Source organism: Drosophila serrata, unplaced genomic scaffold (assembly GCF_035046125.1).
Source record: "Drosophila serrata isolate PLE 108 unplaced genomic scaffold, ASM3504612v1 contig_276, whole genome shotgun sequence".
In the NCBI taxonomy this organism is placed as follows: Eukaryota; Metazoa; Arthropoda; class Insecta; order Diptera; family Drosophilidae; genus Drosophila; species Drosophila serrata.
Window position 1 is genome coordinate 2,411,967 of NW_028257174.1, and position 18,822 is coordinate 2,430,788.

The 18,822-nt window shown below is 36.6% G+C and overlaps 1 protein-coding gene across 27 annotated transcripts in view; it reads right to left on the minus strand.

Annotated features, from left to right (window-relative positions):
• Window positions 1-18,822, minus strand: part of rg (A kinase anchor protein rugose) — a 235,809-nt gene that overhangs the window by 32,168 nt on the left and 184,819 nt on the right. For 16 of the 27 annotated variants that reach the window (XM_086835499.1, XM_086835493.1, XM_086835497.1 and 13 more), the window contains 11 exons: window positions 17,607-17,733; window positions 11,546-11,742; window positions 8,596-8,717; window positions 8,371-8,497; window positions 8,185-8,304; window positions 7,608-7,754; window positions 6,681-7,248; window positions 6,497-6,582; window positions 1,541-1,681; window positions 961-1,100; window positions 670-883 (listed from right to left, as the gene is read on the minus strand). In XM_086835499.1, coding sequence (XP_086691625.1) covers window positions 670-883; window positions 961-1,100; window positions 1,541-1,681; window positions 6,497-6,582; window positions 6,681-7,248; window positions 7,608-7,754; window positions 8,185-8,304; window positions 8,371-8,497; window positions 8,596-8,717; window positions 11,546-11,742; window positions 17,607-17,733 — 1,989 coding nt within the window. The remainder of the gene's footprint in view (window positions 1-669; window positions 884-960; window positions 1,101-1,540; window positions 1,682-6,496; window positions 6,583-6,680; window positions 7,249-7,607; window positions 7,755-8,184; window positions 8,305-8,370; window positions 8,498-8,595; window positions 8,718-11,545; window positions 11,743-17,606; window positions 17,734-18,822) is intronic. The other 11 variants (XM_086835487.1, XM_086835496.1, XM_086835488.1 and 8 more) reach the window with 1 other exon arrangement.

Genomic DNA, 18,822 nt, shown 5'->3' on the forward strand with positions numbered 1-18,822 from the left:
GCCATCATCAACATCATCATCATCATTTTAACCATTGTAATCATCATCAACAAAAGGCAAAACACAGTGAGTGCGATAGATAGAGATAGATAGAATATGTGTGTTTTTCGGTAGAGAGAAATAGAGACAGAGAAAGCAACAAACGAGACGAATTCGCATATCATTTTTGGGATTTCTTCTATTGTTGTTGTATATATAGATTTTTTTTTCGTAGAGTTGGGTTAACATGCCACCCGGTTAGCAATCGATGGGGATTATTATCATATCATAAACATATATATTATATATATAATATTATGCATTTTTTGTTTCTTTCTTTTTGGATGTGAACGAGAACGCGTAACAAAAGTTGTAAACCAAATGGGGATTATTTTGCAATATATTTTTTTGTTTTGGGGTTGTTTTGCATGCTAACCACCAACCCCCCAAAAAAATTTGAACTTACATCAAACTTAGTTATTTAGTTAACATATAATACATAGTTCATAAATTCATACATCACAAAAAAAAATATATTAAACACGGCATGCCTTCGACATAGCGCATACGCAGCGTGGTCCGCGATCGAATTATCTTAACGTAAATACACATAACATATTCTAACATAGGCGCAGGCATAGGTTTTATAATAATATATATATTATATAATATATAGTCATAATGACTTACCTGCTTGAGCAGCAAATCGCTATTGGCCGACAGACAGGTGACCAGATATTTGGTGAGGTTAAGGAAGGATCCAAGGACCTCCAGTGTTAAATGCTCGCGGGAGGAGCGCTGCAGCATGAACGAGATGACCAGGAAGCCCCGGTTCTGGATCATATGCTGCTGCACCGTCTGCGAGGTCTCCACCAGTTCACAAATGAAGCCCAGCAATTTGGAGCTATAAACAAAACAACAGATAAGAACATAATGTTTAAAATCAGATACGAATGTTAAGTTAAAAAGTATAAAACCTACCATAGCGTGGGATCCCTCTTGATATCCCCTAGGCCTTCGTGGGCCATATCCAGCTGAGAGAATAGTGGAAATAGCACCTGTATCCCTCCAATCGAGTTCAAGGTGCAGTGTATCGAGTGCGTGACCACGGCCTTCACATCCTGCAAAAACCAAATTTCAATTTAATCATTGCCAAGTCCGAGACTCTGAGTTCTGGGTCGGAGTTTCTGGTGTCCATTAATCGCCCAAGCTGTCATCAGCCACGGGACACGTTCCAAGCTTCTCTCTTCCCTCCCCAGCTCTCTCTACTTCTCTCTCTTATGATTTGTGTGTTGTTTGCACAAGAAATTACTACAAAATTTATTGAATAATTTTCCTTGGACCTTGGCTCCATCCGGAGCCTGCCTGCCTTCCGGAGGAAACGGGGCCTCGGACCTTGGGCTAATAAGAAATGCCAAGGCATGCGCCGGTGTCGTAAAATTTTCTGCATGGAATTTATGCTGCTCCCAGGGACGTACGGCTCCTTGGGCTTACTTTTCGCATTTTATTTTTGTCTTGGTTTTTCTTCCATTTTTTTGCACTGAACTTTCACTAAACTTACCTGCAACATGAGGGCATGCGGTGTGTGCACGAAATAGGAAACGTTTCCCTTGGGCGACGACTGCAGACACAGTTGACCATCGGTGGCCACCGGATTGTACATGAACACAATGGCATTCGATAGTTTGCCATCGTACAGCACCTGTTGGGATGAAGCCAGAGAGGTGTCTTAGTCAAAGATACACAGATACAGATAAATATATATAAATTTATATATAGGTTAAAATTATAGTATATATATATTGAGGCTAACAGAGCACAAGAGAGCTGGCAGGGATTAGGCCAGGCTTTCGGCGAGTCATCGAGTGTGGCAGCCGGTATTCCAGGGATTTTTCGATGAACCTGGCTTTATGTCTTTATATATTTAGCTTTAGCTCACAATAAAAAAATAATATATATATAGGAAAAAATACAAACAGCACACACACAACAGAGTGACTAGAGGAAAAAGCTAAAGCCGGAACTTTAAAGCCTTTAAAATCCAGCAGAGTTCCAAGTTTATTCATTTGTGTAATAATAAATATTGAATGTAAAGAAACTAGGTCTTGAAATTGAAGAAAATCCAAGAGAAATTGTTAGATAAATAATAAATTTGCACAAAATTTACAACCATTTTTGGTTTTACTTGACAAAATCTTCAGTGAAGCGAGATTAGGACTTGAGTTTATCGTAAATTTACTTTTATGAAGTTCCGACTGGCCTTTTGTGTCCTGATAAAATTCTGTTGCAAAATTTCTAATAAACTCTCTGCCAAGTCATAACAATTCACACACACACATCAACTTTATGTTTATATGTGTGTATGTATATTATTCAAATGTACCAGAATATAGATATATATAATATACAATATATATACAGGACACGTATCGTTGCATTTCAGCTACTTGTTCAGGGCAGAATTTCCTCGATTTTCCTCGAGCTTTGAGTTTTCTTCTCCTTCGGTGCATTTTTGGCCGTCATAAAAGGCTGTGTATTGTGTGTGTGTGTGTGTGTGTGAGTAGAATGTATGTGTGTGTGCCATACATGTAAGCTAGTGCTCATGTGTTGGTGGTTTTATAATAATTATTGCTGCTTTTATTTTCTTGTTTCTTTTTTTTTATTCTTTTATGTTTTCCTTTCGTTTGTTTTTTATTGTGGCGGCTGGCTGCATTAATTTTGCTACTAAAAATACTTCTTTGCGATATTTTAGTTCAGAAATAATATAATAATAAAAGAATATGATAATAAGAAAGCACAAACATTAAATAAATTAGAAATTAATAAAGAAAATTAATACCAAAGAGTTTTTAAGCACAGAAAGAATATAGGACAAAACAAAGAAAGGACCTGAACTTCGGGAAGCCACTTTACTATTGAATTATAAGATCAAACCGGAAATCGACATGAGCAGTATGAGCAGTAATTAACTCTGAACAGTAAGTATCTATGACCAGTAAATAACTATGAACATTAATTAACTATAATCAGTGAGTATCTATGACCAGTAAATAACTATGAACATTAATTAACTATAATCAGTGAGTATCTATGAGCAGAAAGTAACTCTGAACAGTAAGTATCTGTTGACCAGTAAGTATGTATGTATGATCAGTTACTAACTTTGAACACTAATAAACAATGACTTGCAACTTTTGTAACACAACACGTATCTAAGACGTGGCCGGCAGCAGTCACTTCGTTCCGGGGAGGTTAGAACCAATTGGGAATCATAAGCACAGATGTGCGAGATTTGTTTTGGAACAAATTTAAGCTATTTCAATAAAACTATTGAGTTATTCTTCTATATAATATTACTAGTATATAAGTCGGAGCATAGCGAATCGGTGGATCATATATATAGCCGCTATAGGAACAATCAGACGATTTATAGGACTACGATCAGTTATTACCTATGACCAGCAATTAACTATGAGCATTAAGTAGCTATGAGCAGTAAGTACTTATGAACGTTAATTAACTATAATCAGTGAGTATCTATGAGCAGAAAGTAACTCTGAACAGTAAGTATCTATGACCAGTAAGGATGTATGAATGATCAGCTACTAACTTTAAACACTAATAAACAATGACTTGCAACTTTTGTAACACAACACGTATCTAAGACGTGGCCGGCAGCAGTCACTTCGTTCCGGGGAGGTTAGAACCAATTGGGAATCATAAGCACAGATGTGCGAGATTTGTTTTGGAACAAATTTAAGCTATTTCAATAAAACTATTGAGTTATTCTTCTATATAATATTACTAGTATATAAGTCGGAGCATAGCGAATCGGTGGATCATATATATAGCCGCTATAGGAACAATCAGACGATTTATAGGACTACGATCAGTTATTACCTATGACCAGCAATTAACTATGAGCATTAAGTAGCTATGAGCAGTAAGTACTTATGAACGTTAATTAACTATAATCAGTGAGTATATATGAGCAGAAAGTAACTCTGAACAGTAAGTATCTGTTGACCAGTAAGTATGTATGTATGATCAGCTACTAACTTTGAACACTAATAAACAATGACTTGCAACTTTTGTAACACAACACGTATCTAAGACGTGGCCGGCAGCAGTCACTTCGTTCCGGGGATGTTAGAACAAGTTGGGAATCATATGCACAGATGTGCGAGATTTGTTTTGGAACAAATTTAAGATATGTAAATGAAACTATGAAGTTATTCTTTTATATAATTATACTAGTATATAATTCGGACCATGGCAAATCGGTGGACTATATATATACATATATATAGCTGGTATAGGAACGATAAGAAAATTTTAAGAAATAAAAACGTATAACTTTTCAACTTTTTTATAGATTATCATCAAATTTGATGTGTAGCTAATATATAATTATCTAGAATTTTGTGTAAAATTTTATGAACAACGGACTACTATATCAAATAGCTGCCATACAGACCATCGTTAGAAATAGAGGAAAATGCACAACGGCAAAACAGGCGTTAGTTCATTGTTTTTTTTACATAAATATACATAATTTATGTTGGATTAATTACACCTGATCGAAGATCTATTTGCAAGGGTATATAAACTTCGGCATGCCGAATAAAGCTTCCTTTCTTTTTTTTAATCGATTTTAACTATATATTTATGTGGCAATTTTGTCGAAAAATATAAGTTTAAAAAACTCATAACTAGGCCAAAAATGCATTAATTTTAATTCGGGTACCTGTTGTGTTATATTTTTTAACAGGTTAACAAATCTGCATACTTTGTTTACAATTTGGAAGAAATCAAAATTTTGTCAATTTTTAAAATTTTTAACAATGTTATTTTAAGGATGAAAAAAAAGGAAAATTTTAGTCAATTTTTTTTTTTCTGCCGGAGATGGCTAATAAGATTCGCCTGTTGGTGCTGATCAATAATATATATGATTTATAGGGTCGGAAATGATTCCTTCACTACGTAACAAGCTTTTGACTAAAATCACAATACTCTGGAAGGGAAAACTAGAAATAAAATAAGACATTGTTTCCTTAAAGGAAAACTCACATATAATCTCAAAAACATGTTAAATTTTCCTGCTATACATATATATTTTTTGGGGTGTATCTAATATATTGTAGCTTTGCCCTGTCTGACTAGTTGAATGGCCTTTGTTTGCCGCAACATTTTATTTCACCTGGCATACATTTTCTCCACCATTTTCTTTGCCGGGGATCAGACTTGTGCTCGTAACTTTGCCCCCGCCTTCCTCTTAAAAGCGCAATGTTTGTTGTGGAAATGTGAAAATGCGAATGCGAATGTGAATGTGTGTGTGGCCGTGTTTTCCCATCCCATTAACTCAACTCCCGATTTGGCACATAAAAACAACATTCAAAATAACTAAAGCACTCACTTTGCTTCACCTGCGGATGGCGGGTGGGGAAACAGGTGGGAGGCACTGAAAAGTGGGCGGTATGTCTACACATAATGGCTGTTTCGGGTGTCCTGGAAATGTGGAGCACAAGCACAAGGAAATCTCTCCAGCTCCATTTGAAGGAATATGGAACATGCGCGCACCCAAAGATCCCCCCAAACAATCTACGCTCCTACTTGGATGCTGCCTTTGTCTAGCCTCCTCCAGGTGGTTGTGAAAAACACCTGCACAGGTGTGGGTGGATAAGTGTACACCATGCACGCTACATTTACTTCCCAAGCCCCCCTCATAAACTTCCGCGACGACTTTAAGAAGAAGCCCCGCAAAATGTACTCAAAAACTGATTCTATCGATTTAATTGCCGTCGGTAAGTTCTTAATAGCTTTTGCAATAACCTCCTGCCGGAGGGGGAAGGGGGGGTTTTTGATTTCAACAAAGAAATAAATGAATACAAAATAACCATTACCTCCATAACGGGTTGTAATGAAATTTTAACAAAAATAAAGTTTCAGCTAACTTCTTAATTGCTTACACAAAAATCGATGATCTAAAAAGTTTCAAGCTCCGGCAACTATTTAATTGCTTTGCCTCGAAAATGTTGTAACTAAAAGAGTCTTGATTTTCAAACTAGAAAATTAAAAATATTAATAAACTAAAGCTGAGAAGTTTAGGAAAAAATGAAGCGTAAGTTTTAACTTTATATTCCGGCGAGTGCTTGAGTTATGGATTTATTTTCAAGAAAGACAATTAATGTATTCAAATTATTAAATTAGTTTTTAACCAATGCAATTTCGTAATACTTTAAAAATTTAATACAGAAACAAATTTGCATTAAAATATAGAATTAATTTTTACCAATTAAATATGAATTTTATGTATTAATTTGTATAAAAGCATGAAAATAAATCTTTAAATTCAACTAGTAAAGCTTGAAAACGAATTTTAAGACTGATAAAAACAAAAGATCCCAAGGCAATAAGTAAATCAAATAAATGCCTAAAAAATAAACAACCTTAATATAAAATTAGCCAAACTTAGAGGTAAAAAACAAAAATAATAAAAAATAAAACATTTGCTTACAGCTTTCAGCTGGTTGACCTCCTCAGTGTCGGCGGTTGCCATCAGGGAGCTCAGATTGCTGGCGCTGGACATGCGACGCAGTTGGTCTGCTTTGCACATAAATAAAAAATACAAAATTAATATACACATATGTAAAAATAAATCATAAGCAATAAAAATTAAAAAATAAACAAATGATAAATACCGAAAGAAGTATTTCCGGTGGGCAAATGACCAAGCGGATCGCTGGCATCGCCCTGTGTTGCATGTTGCTGCTGCTGCTGCTGCTGATGGGTGTCCTCAGTCGTAGGTGTGCCTGCTGCCGCGGAGGATGTTGCTCCTGATGTTGCAGCTGCTGCTGTTGCTGCTGCTGCTGCTGCTGCAGCGGCTGCTGCTGCTGTCGAGGCAGTATTACTACTGCTACTATTACTGGCCAAGGTCACCGCATTGCGAGCGGTGAGTACCGCTCGAATTTTCACAAATGCCGCATTCAAATCCAACCTCTCATCGGACCAATCGATGGCTCGCGCTTCCTGCTCGGCGGCCAGGATCTGGAATTGCAGCTGCAACTGTTGCTGCCCTGCTGCTGCTGCAGCTGCGGCTGCTGCATCGCTGCCGGTGCCTGTGCCACTGCCACTCCCAGTGCTGCCGCCCACAACCGGCAAGGTCGTTGCAGCCCCCAAGGCCGTTGCTGGCAAGAGTTGAAAGTGACTCACCCGCTTGTGATTGTCCGGCAGATTCAGATAGCACTCGTTGTCGAATCGAAACTGCGACTGTTTTTTATCGTATAATTTTTTTGCATTTGTTTGTTGTGATTTTTGGTGTTGAATTTTTCAGTGCAAATTTGTAGTTTTTTTTTTAGCGGTGCAGCGGACAGAGAGAGAAAAAAGAGCAAAAAGAAAAGAGAAACGGCAATAGATATATATATAAATATATATAGATACGTATAAACAAATCACATTATTTCTGTACAGACAAGGACAAGGTTTTAGCTGCTGCTGCTGCTGCTGCGGCGTTTCGGCTGTGCAGAGTGGTGCGCTTTGGTGGTGCAAGGATGTGATCAATCACTGATTGAACACCCCCCAGAACAACAACACAACCCCGTATGTCCCGAGGAAGTGAAAGGACTCACCTTGTAGCCGGGTCCCAGGCGATGCATTGCGCAAATCTGCTGCGTGGTCAGAGCCTCGCTGAACAGGTAAATCGCCGACATTTGGCCGCAGAACACGCGCTCCTCGTCCAACTCGGGCGTGGCTCCAATGTAACACTTGTCAAAGGGCTAAAAAAATAGGCAAAATTTTATAATAATTATTTAACAATTCATCACAAAATATTGGAAAAGAAATGTATAAATATGCATGAACAAAAGGAAAGAAATTTAACAATAAATACTTTATATTCATATTAATATTAATACATTGAAAGCTTTTACTTTTTTATTTATTTAATTTATGAAATTACGTATTTAAATTTACTGATTTATTTAATTTGATTAATATTTACTAAATAACTATTAGTATTTATTAATCTTTGCTTTCAATTTATTAACGAGCATCTCATAACCTTTCTTGACAATTTAATACGTTTTCTGGCAGCTAAGATCTTACAAATAATATCTAAAAATAATATAATAAGGCATATGGATATCTCAATCTAATATTCTTTTTTGTATTAAATGCTTAAATAATTTATTAAATCCATATACTCACATCGTTTGTGGAAACAAACCAGGCCATCTCTGTGGATGAGGCCAGCTGTCCATTAACGAGGCACTTGATTTCGCTTTTCGTCCAACGATTGTATATATACACTATGGCAATCATATACCACTGAAAGGGAGAACAAAGAACATATATTTATATACTCATAAATTTATAAATAGAGACAGGTCTTACCTTTCGTGGCTGGAATTCATATTTGACACAATGCTGAAAGCCCTTGCCCTTGACCTTCATGGAGGTGAGAACGAGGCAGTTGCCCACAAAGTGCGCCGTATAGCCCACGCCCTTCGATGTCTTAAAGCTAGAGAGAGAAAATTATAGAAAATTATTAAAGATAAATAAGTAACTAGTTATTTATTAAATACTACAGCACATCAGTAAATTAATCTAGATACTCACCAGTAGAGGTATGGCTTTTCCCGTTCAATATTCACCGAGTTAATGGGATCCAGGCGGAACCAGGTGGTAAAGGTGAATCCGTTCTCATAGGGCCACTTGGCCAAAGGCGGCAGGACCATGGCCTAAAAGTGAAAATCAAGACAAAAATCAATTAGTTTCAATTGCAGTTGGATTTATACAACAATTATGAAAACATTTCGTGGGTAATTAACATGAATAAGCCGACCTATTGACTTGCGTTTGACTTGTAAGAGACCCTAATAAAGAAAAACCGCAGGACAGAGAGAGAGACTCTCACTCTGAAGGAACTAAATAAATCACAGGAAATACTTTTGAATAAGCTTTCAACAGAGGAAGAGAGAGAGAAGGGGGGAAAACTTGTGGCATTCCACTTGGCAAAACTACACACGAATGTATTTCCTGTGGCACAACCTCAAAGCCATTCCAGAAATTCAAAAAGGAAGCACAGGGAAAATTTGCACAGAAGAAGCCGCAACAGGAATGGACAGAGAATTAAAAGGAAATGAGCACATTTGATTTATCATCAGTACGATTTATACATATAAACATACAAATATATATATATTTGTGCCAAAGGAGTTCCACAACTCTAAGCCAACAAATGGTATTTGCTGGCAGGCAGTTCATAAATTCCACTCCAGCTGGTGGGTGGGAAAATGTGTGACAATGCATACATATTATTTCTATGGAAATGCATAAGACATTATCCGCTTGAGGCATCTCAGGTAAATCATCTTCAATCAGATAATAACTATTTATGCATTTGATGGACCAGACAAAAGGCAAAGGCAGTTATCTTTATGGGGCATGAGCATTTAAAATGTAAATTTAAGTCAATATTTTGGCATTTTATTGTCACAATGTCATTTATAATTTGTCTTTGTAATTATTTTATTGACTTTAATTAACCACTTGAGCCTTGAAGCTATATTTTAAGTCTTATTAATTGCCATTTATTTAGTTTTTGTGTAGATTTTGGTGTGCTTTTATTTGATTAATTGCATTTCATTAATAAACAAATTATATGATGCTCTATTTCGTTGATTAATTGCCATAATTTAATCAAGAATGATTTGCTTTTCCATGATTTATTTATATTTATTATTTGCTTCGTTATTTCATCATCTATTTATCTCTTGAACTTTGACCCTCTCACGCTCTCTCACAAAGATCAAATTTCATTTACTTTGCACTTATCCTGCGGTCTGCCATCCTTGAAGGGGGTGAGGGTTGGAATGGGGGTTAACTAGGGGGCGGGTGGTCGTGGTGGCAATGCCACTTGCGAGCAGCACCCGAGAAACCCGAGGAAAAACCGGCTAAATGGGTTAAGGCCAGGCGGACGTGACAAAGGCTGACACTGTTAGAGAGAGAGTTTTGCTGCGGTTGCAGCAACTTTGCACCACTGCCACAGGCGGCAGCCACTGGTCCCGCCATGTCACGCCTCCATTTTGCCCACTTTTTCTCCAACAGTTTTCGATTTTCAACGAACACTGGGAAAAATATTACGTATATTGTGCTCAGAAGAAAAACCAATCAAAATATAAACAATTTACAATCTAAATTTGGGTCTAAGAATATGTTGGAATAACTTTACTCCACTGGCTTTTAAAAACTTTTTCAAATTTACACCAACAGCTCTTAACTATTACTCCAACAACTAATAATTTAAGAACTTCACTCAATTAAATGATTTTCTTTTGTCTTATATTTTATATATTGTTTAAATTTTAATATTTTCTGTTGGTTGAATTAAAAAAGTCTCTCAGAATGCACTTTCTGTTTTTGCTGTGCCTTCGTCTTCCTTCATTCCTGTGACAGCAAAGTCGAGGGAGAGAAATTTGGGGAAATGGAGAAAACTGAAATGGTGCCCTGGTGATTTTGGGTTTTGGCTTTCCGAAAATCTCATTATACGAATCGAATCCCGTCCTGTTGCAATCAGCACCATCAATGACATTAGGCGTGCTTGTGGATCGCTGATCGGCGGTTAAATGGGCAATGGATGGATGAGTTTTCCCGCTGTGAGGGGGAAATAGTGTCGCCTAAAAGCTGGCTAAACGAAAATTAAAAAAGGCCAAATGCGTGAAAAGTCGGCACAAAAGAGGGAATGCGACGATGATGATGGCAAACGTTAGATGAGAGGATGTGAGGATATGAAGGTTATTCCATGGATGGATAGGAGGATGCTGTATTCTTTTTTTTATTGAGAGAGGGATGCTGTGTTCCACCTCCTCCGCGATAGCGCGACTCTTTATTGGACCATGTTCGCATTTGACTTCCAATTCACTTTATGGCATTTTTTATGCGTTTATGGGACGATGGACACATCGATAAAGTGGACTGGTCAAGCACAAGTATACACATACACACACACTCTGGGACAGCAGGACATCCACATTTCGAATTCATTTTAAGTGCGACGCAATAAAATAAAAGCCCCCGGAAATGTCCATGGGACGCTATGTACGTTAGGTACACCCCTGGAGACCTCATTCTAGCCATAGTACAAATATATAAACGAATGAGTGTTTGTGTGCCTATGGGCCTTTGTTCCTGCCAGTTGCATTCAATAAAAAATGCAAGCGACACAAAAGATATTGCCTGGCCTAAACTAGAATTCAATTAAAAAAAAATATATATAACACATCAGCTAGATAGCGCACATTCCATATTTAGTATTTAGTTTGAACAGGAAATAGGCATTTCATAAAGGCTTATACTCTGATAAGAGATGAAAAAAGGAGACAAATGTAGGGAGTTCTATGGATTTTGAATGGAAAAATGGAAAATATTACAAAATATTGCAAAAGAAAATACATTTTAAATAATTTTGCTATTTGTTGGAATAGTTGTTGAAAATCATTGGTGTAAATTTCCTCTACAAAGGATATCTAGCATGTATCTTAACATTTCTATTTTAGTTGCCACTTACCGATCCCTTGCGTCCCGGAAAGCTAAAGAAGACATCCGGCCCGTTGCGATGTGGCATCTGCCGCAGGACATTCAGGAGCTTGGCCGAGTGCCGTGGCCACTTGCCATTGGTGGCCTTCATTGTGCCAAAGAGCAGCTTCAGCTCCTTCACCGTTATGCTGTAGCTGGCCAGCACGCCCAGCATCTCGATGAGCAGATCTGTGAATTGAATATGAAAATTAAATTAAATATAAATTCACTATCAAAATCATTTCTTAATTATCTCTAAGCCTATGTTCTTAAATTTATTTCATGTTTCGAAATGCAAGTCTAAGGCCATAATATAAGCCGCATGTCCAAGCCATTAAGTGCGGAATGGCCGGAAATGTGTGTATGTTTGAGTGTGGAGAAGGCCTAAAGGATATGCGCAAATGGTGCTGACAGCCTTCGTGTTTGTGGCAACAATCAAGTTCCCGTTTTAGCTCAGGTGGCGGCAAGCGTGGCCAAAACCCAAATGCAAATCCTAAATGCTAAATGCAAATGCAGCTGATGCAGATGCGAAAACCGAATGCAAAGTCCTCGCGCTCAGCCAAGTGGCAAGGACACGAGCTCCTCACAGAGCCGAGAGGGGCGTAACGCTAAGAGGGGGCGGCGGCAGCGGGTGGTTAGGGGTCGGAAGAGTGGGCGTGGTCTCTGCAAGGCCATACGCTGTATTGCATTTGATCTAGCACTGTCATTGCCAGACGCGAATGGAATTCCAATTTAAAAAGGGAAGGTCAAGAAGGGCTAAGTGCGGCCAGATGGCTTCTAAAAAAAGTTAAAGTTGCCAGATGGATTTTGAAGAATTGAAGGAGCTGCCAGATGGGCTTTAAAGAATGGTTGGAGCTGCCAGAAGGACTTTAAAGAAGTGCAAGAGCTGAATTTTCTTAGGTAACATTGACAATGTTAAACAAATATTCAAAACTTGTAATTCAAGCTGAAATTCCGCAATTCAAAACATTAAAAGATGGATTGCAATTAATTCTATACCTAATGGAAACTATCCAACATATTTTTGATAGAAATTCAATTAAATTTCCTACTAAAATCCATATTTAATCGCTTTCAAATAGTAAACAAGTAGCCTAAGAATTTTACTCATTAGTCAGGCATTAAGAACATGCCATCACTCTAGCTTTCAAGTTGCCATCCAGAGGAAACACAGCAAATATATATAATTTATGAAATTTTAATAGCCACAGTATAAACGTTTTTGGCCAAGAGCCACATAACTATATATATTTATATATATCTAGCCATCTCCGTCTTTAATATCTCATGCCAAGATGATGACTCTGTGCTAAGTTTTAACCCCTCCCCGTTGAAGCTTCTGCATTTTCAACCAAGTTTAGCCAAAAGCTTGGCCAAATAGTTATTAATTCCGGAGTTCAAACTGATTGCCTCCGTTGCCCTTTCTCTCTTCTCTCTCTCTGTTTCTCTTTCTCACTCTTACTCTGTCTCTGTTGCTTGAGCCCCCCTTGGGTGCCATGGGCGGCATGGTAGTCGTAGTCGTCGTCTGCTTGCGCTATTCCCAAACTTCATTTGTAATGCACACTAATTGAAATGGGACGCTCGGGCCGTTTTAATGCCTGGCCTGTTGGCTCACCTTCCCGTTTCCCATTAGCCCACCAACTTCCATTCACCCCTTTTCACCTCAGTAACAGCACCATGACACCCCCTCTTCACTGATGCATAGTGTTCCACACGGAAAATATATTTGTATGGCTTAATACAAGAAATAATGTCTTATAAGAGTTGTGAATGAGTTCCTTTTTTAACATTCCCCCAATTTTTAATAGTAATTACATTAAACTGTTTTAATTCGCTAAATTTAAGCTAAATTCTTAAGAATGTCTCTGCTTTCTTTATTTTTATTAGACTTGAAAGTATTGCGAGGAAGGAATTCTAGATCTAAGAGGTTTCTATTAAATGAATTCTCTTGTTTTTAGTTTTTTTATAAATTTTGTTAAGCTTAGTTGCCTCTTTAACTGTTTATTACATTTATTTTTATGTGAATATTCACTATATTTAATTCACTTTCCCAAATTTTTACCTAAGGCCTAAGCTGCTAGAGTTAGCTATTTGATATCTTTAGATAAATATATAAATAAATATTTCTCAAACTTGAATAAATCTATAAAACTTAGTAAATCATACTAAATTCTTATTTTAATTCCCGTCTGGATATACTATTTTCTGTCAGTGCACACACACCATCAACACGTTTCGGGTTGCGTGAATTAAGAAATTGAGTAACTGGCAGCACAGCTACCAACCTTTGGGCCACTGGTTGACCCAAGTTTGGCAGCCACCCCGCAAAACGTCCCTATGCCCCAACATTCCCGGCGGCATTCCCAAGACGACAATGTCGCCCAGTTTGCTGTTCAAGCCTCCCCAGTTGCTGTTCAGTGACGCTTTTGCCGGCTTTTCTCCACTTTTCCGCACACTTTTCCCTTGCCACAGCAGCAGCAGAGCAGCAGCAGCATCATCAGCATTTAATTACATTTTCTTTGGGATGCCAAAGTTTTTACTGCTCCAACTCATCATCATCATCAGCAGCAGTAGGAGTACATATATATGTGTATATATATCTCCTTATATATCAGATATATATACATACAAATAGAGGAAGAGAAAGAAGTGAGAGCGTTTAGCGCAACAATTTCTCTTATCAAATTTTTGCGATTGCATTGCGGACATTTTAAGCACTTTAAGCTGCTGCCCTGGAAAGTAGGCAATATTTCTCAGGCACAGGAAAGATATACAGAATGAGAGGGAGAGAAGGGGAGAAAGGAGATAGAGAGAGACAGAGTAAGGGAATCCTAGAAGTTGCCACTCTAAGCTCAACTTTGGCCAAGACAACGAACTTTTAACTTATCTAATTTCTTGGCAAGTGTCACGTTTCGGCATTTGTCAGGTGACACAGACACACACGACACCAGAAAATAAGCGGAGAGTATATGTTACAGACAGACAACTTCTAATGTGCAGAGAAAAAAAAAATAAAATTAAGTAATTTTATAAAAAGTGATGTACAGAGACAGAAAATAGTATAAAAATTCTAAGCAAACCCACAGAAGAAGAGAAAAACTATAAGACATGTATAAATCCTTCTATAATTTTAAGCTTATGTTTAAAAGCAGTTCAAATATATTCAACTCTATGCTCTAATTTAAGTAATTAGTTATATAAAATTGATACAACTTGGAAAAATACGAAATTTTCAGTAATTTGCAGAAATAAGTATTCAAAATTCAGTCAGAAGCGTAAAACATTATGAAGGAAGCATTTCCGAGCCTAAAAATCATATATATTCATAATCAGCATGAAGAGCCAAGTCGATTTAAACATGTTCGACAGTAAAAAAAAATTTTTTAATTTTTCCAACTTTTTTAAGGGGCTATTTCATTAAAATTAAACAAAAAAAAATGATAAAATTTTAAATTTATTATAATTTTAAATTGTGTATGCAGATTTATTAAGCTAGCCTAAACTAGCATTATAAAGCTTACCGAATTAAAATTAATGCTGTTTTGGCTAAATTATGGATTTTTTAAATTTTGATTTGTCGTAAAATTTGCATATAAAAATATAGTTAATATCGATTAAAAAATGTGATTGCACCTTCAGTCTGAAGCTTAAAAGAAAGGGAAGGAGACATTTCCGACCCTATAAATCATATATATTCTTGATCAGCGTCAGCAGGGGAATCTTTCTAGCTTTTTCCGGCAGAAAAAAAAGTTTTTTCCAAATTTTATAAGGGGTTCGATCGTAAAAATTGTCAAAAAAATTTAGAAAAATTTTAATTTAAAATGAAGTATGCAGATTTATTAACCTAATAAAATCTAACATAAGACAGTTTCCCGAACTAAAATTAATGGATTTTTGGCTTAGTTATGAGTTTTTGAAACTATGATTTCTGGCATTTAGGGTTTACAAATTTATACCGTGCTTTTAAATGCTAAAGCAATACAAAAAATGAATTAATGGTAGGTTAAAATTTTTATTATAAACTTTTAGTTATAATTTTTGAAGCATTTCAAAACCTACATAGTTTTCCTATTACTTTTCTTTTATATATTTTTGCTGAAGTGTAAGTATGAAATTATGTCTTTGTTTGTGGCCTTCTTTTTCTCCCCCACTTTCCCCCCTTCTTACCCCAAGCCCACCCCCATTTTGGCCAAGTTACACGCACACTCGTAAAGCTCAAAAGTCAGCGACTGCAAATTGACAGCAGTTACAGTTCGTTAAATGCGGAATGAAGAAGAAGCAAAAGAAGCTGGAGAAGATATGTGCAAAGGGGTGGTGCTTGGGGTTGGGGTAGGAGTTGGGGGGTGATAAGAAGCAGGGGTTGGGAGTGGTTAGGGGAGGGGGCTGTGGGTTCCAGAGTTGGGGTTTGGCGGTGGAGACCACAGATGTGTCATTGACTTAATAAAATCAAAATCAAAGCCAAAGGCACGCACATGCTTAAGGCATCGTGGTTCTCTGTGTGTGTGGGGGAAGGGTGGGGAAAAACAGTTGGGGTCAAAATTATAGATCCTAAAGAGCTAGATATATATTTTCATCAGAAACTTGTAACTAAGTAAAGGAGTCATTTCCGACCATACAAATCATATAAATTCTTGATCAGCATCAACAGGCAATACTTTTTAGCCATCTCCGGCAGAAAAATACAAGTTTCGAATTTTTTGAAAATTTTATAAGGGTTAAAATCGTTAAAATTGTCAAAAAAAAAATTTAAGAAAAATTGTAATTTTTCTCAAATTAAAATTAAGTATGCAGATTTATTAACTTGATAAAAACAAGCACAGGACAGCTTTCCAAATTAAAATTATTGCTTTATTGACTTAACTATGAAATTTTTTAAGTTTAATTAGCCAAAAAAAACTGTCATATAAAAATATTTTAAAATATCGATTCAATTAAGGACTTATCGAGATCTTTAGATAAAGAGGTTTGCTTTCAAAACTTGCTATTTATTAAATAAAATTCAAGGATAGTAATATGCTTTTAATAATCCATTGAATATATAAAGTTTTCCCTACTAGACCTATTTTTTTGACCCCATCTGTTAGGGGTGGGCCGGTGCCAGGTCCGCTAATGAAGAGCAAATTTGCTGCCGAGCTGACTCGGTCGCCTCGAATTTTCCCTGGATTTTCCACACACACACACACACACACACACGCGAACACGAACACAGTGTAGCCCTTGGGGGTGGCAACTGGGTCTCGGTGGTTATCTCGGGTTTTTCCCCAAACTGGGCGTGTCAGTGCTGCTGACAAGCGTGAAATTAATCGAGAGGCAATTCGGCGGACCAGCCAGACGCCGTCAAAAACCAAAGAAGCCATTTTCACCAACAGAAACCGAGAGCCTCGGTATCCATTCAGGCCAAAAACTCAAACAATAGAAGGCGAAATATTTTCGGTTACTGGGCAAACACAATTGTTCTGCCAACCGGAGAGCGAAGAATAACTCCATAAAGTTTCACCTGAATTATGATTAAAGTCGCTTGAGAAAAAAGAATTTCTTAAAATTTATATTTCCCTTAAAAGATTTTAATCTCACAAACAATTGTTGAGAGCAATCAAGCGAAAATAAAGTCTATCTCTCTGGCATTTCATTTGTGTGTTTTTGAGTTAAATTTCTGCATATATATCATAAATGTTTGACAAATTAACTTACACAGTTTTGAGAATGAACATGACTGCTGGGAATGTGCTTTACAATCAGCAGGACAAAGATATTTTCTTCTATGACTTTAATTGGTTTTAAATTAAGAAATAAGTTTAAAAGGTTGAGCAGCAGCAAAGGTAGTTATATAAATATTTCAAGAAAATATTTACAGAGTTTTATAAGGTTTAAGGTTTGTTATGATTCTAAAAAATATAAATATGATCTATAAAGCGTAGAAAAGCATACAAGAAGTCTATTATTTTGTCACTTAAGCACCCGGCTTCCTCTTTGGGTTTTTTATATTGCATATGAACTTATATTATTATAATATATTAAAATATGTTAAATTATATTTAAAATATATCACTTACCCGCCACAACCGTTTCGGAGCGCTGCAGGCGGACAAGGACATGCTCAATGAGGCCAACATCTGTGCAGGCTTGTAAATTGCGGACGCTTTTGCGCAGAATTGCAATGAAGACGCTCCAAATCTCCGCCTGAAAATATAATAAATTTGTATTATTGTTTATTTATTTTCATTTTTTAATACAAAGATATCAAAATCTGTATGTCTCTTCTGGGAAAAAAACTTGAGAAGAAATGTGTGCGTGTGTATATTGGGAAATCAAAGTATCAAGTGCTGTGATGTTGCTTGCCTTTTGGCCCCAGCTCAATAAGCAAAAGTGAAGTGGTTGCGAGATACACTAAGAAAAGTAGTATTTAAAAGTATATAAATTTAATATAAATTCTAGATCTTCAAAAAAATGATGTCTTTTCAAGTAATTTTCCCTGGGAAACACTCAAAACTTTACAAGCTTTACAAGATAGCAAACTTTCTAGCCTTTATAGTTTTATTGCAAAGAAAATGAATATTTATTCTTGAAATTTAATTAATTTCAAAAAATATTCAATATTTTCTATGTAATTTAATAATTTTTCTTTAATTTTTCTCTGTGCTGGCACACAAACAATCACAGGAAGTAAAAGCAAAAGACCAAAATAAGCAGCTCACGCGCCCGAAAGTATGCAGGCACTTATCTGCTGCTTCTCTCTCAAGTGTGTGTGCCTGAGTGTGTGTGTGTGTGTATGTGTGCGTGTATTCCTGTGTGTGTGCCTAATGTAAACAGTCATTGAAATAAAGTAAAATAATGGAAAGTAATGGCAAAATAATCGCAAGCCAAGACAGAGTTTTCTCCGACGTCTTTTCCCGTTTTTCCTTTTTCACCATTATTGCCTCAATTCTTGAGAACAAAAACAAAAGCGTTTGACGGTTTTTTATGATTATTGCCTTTCGGTACACACACTCACACTGTATACACACTCCGAGATACAGATACAAATACATTTACAGAGAAACTGAGAAGATTGCACATTGATTGGCAATTGCAGAAAAAGCAAAGCGAATATCGTATTGAATATATATTTCTGTATTTCAGTGACTCTCTTTCTGTTGTTGATATTTTCTTTTTTTCTCCGTTTATTTCCACAATTTCGATAATGAGAAAAACAAAATTGAACGCATTTTTCATGGACAATAAAAACAAAAAAACCAAAACATAAAAAAAAGGAACATGAGAAAATTGTGG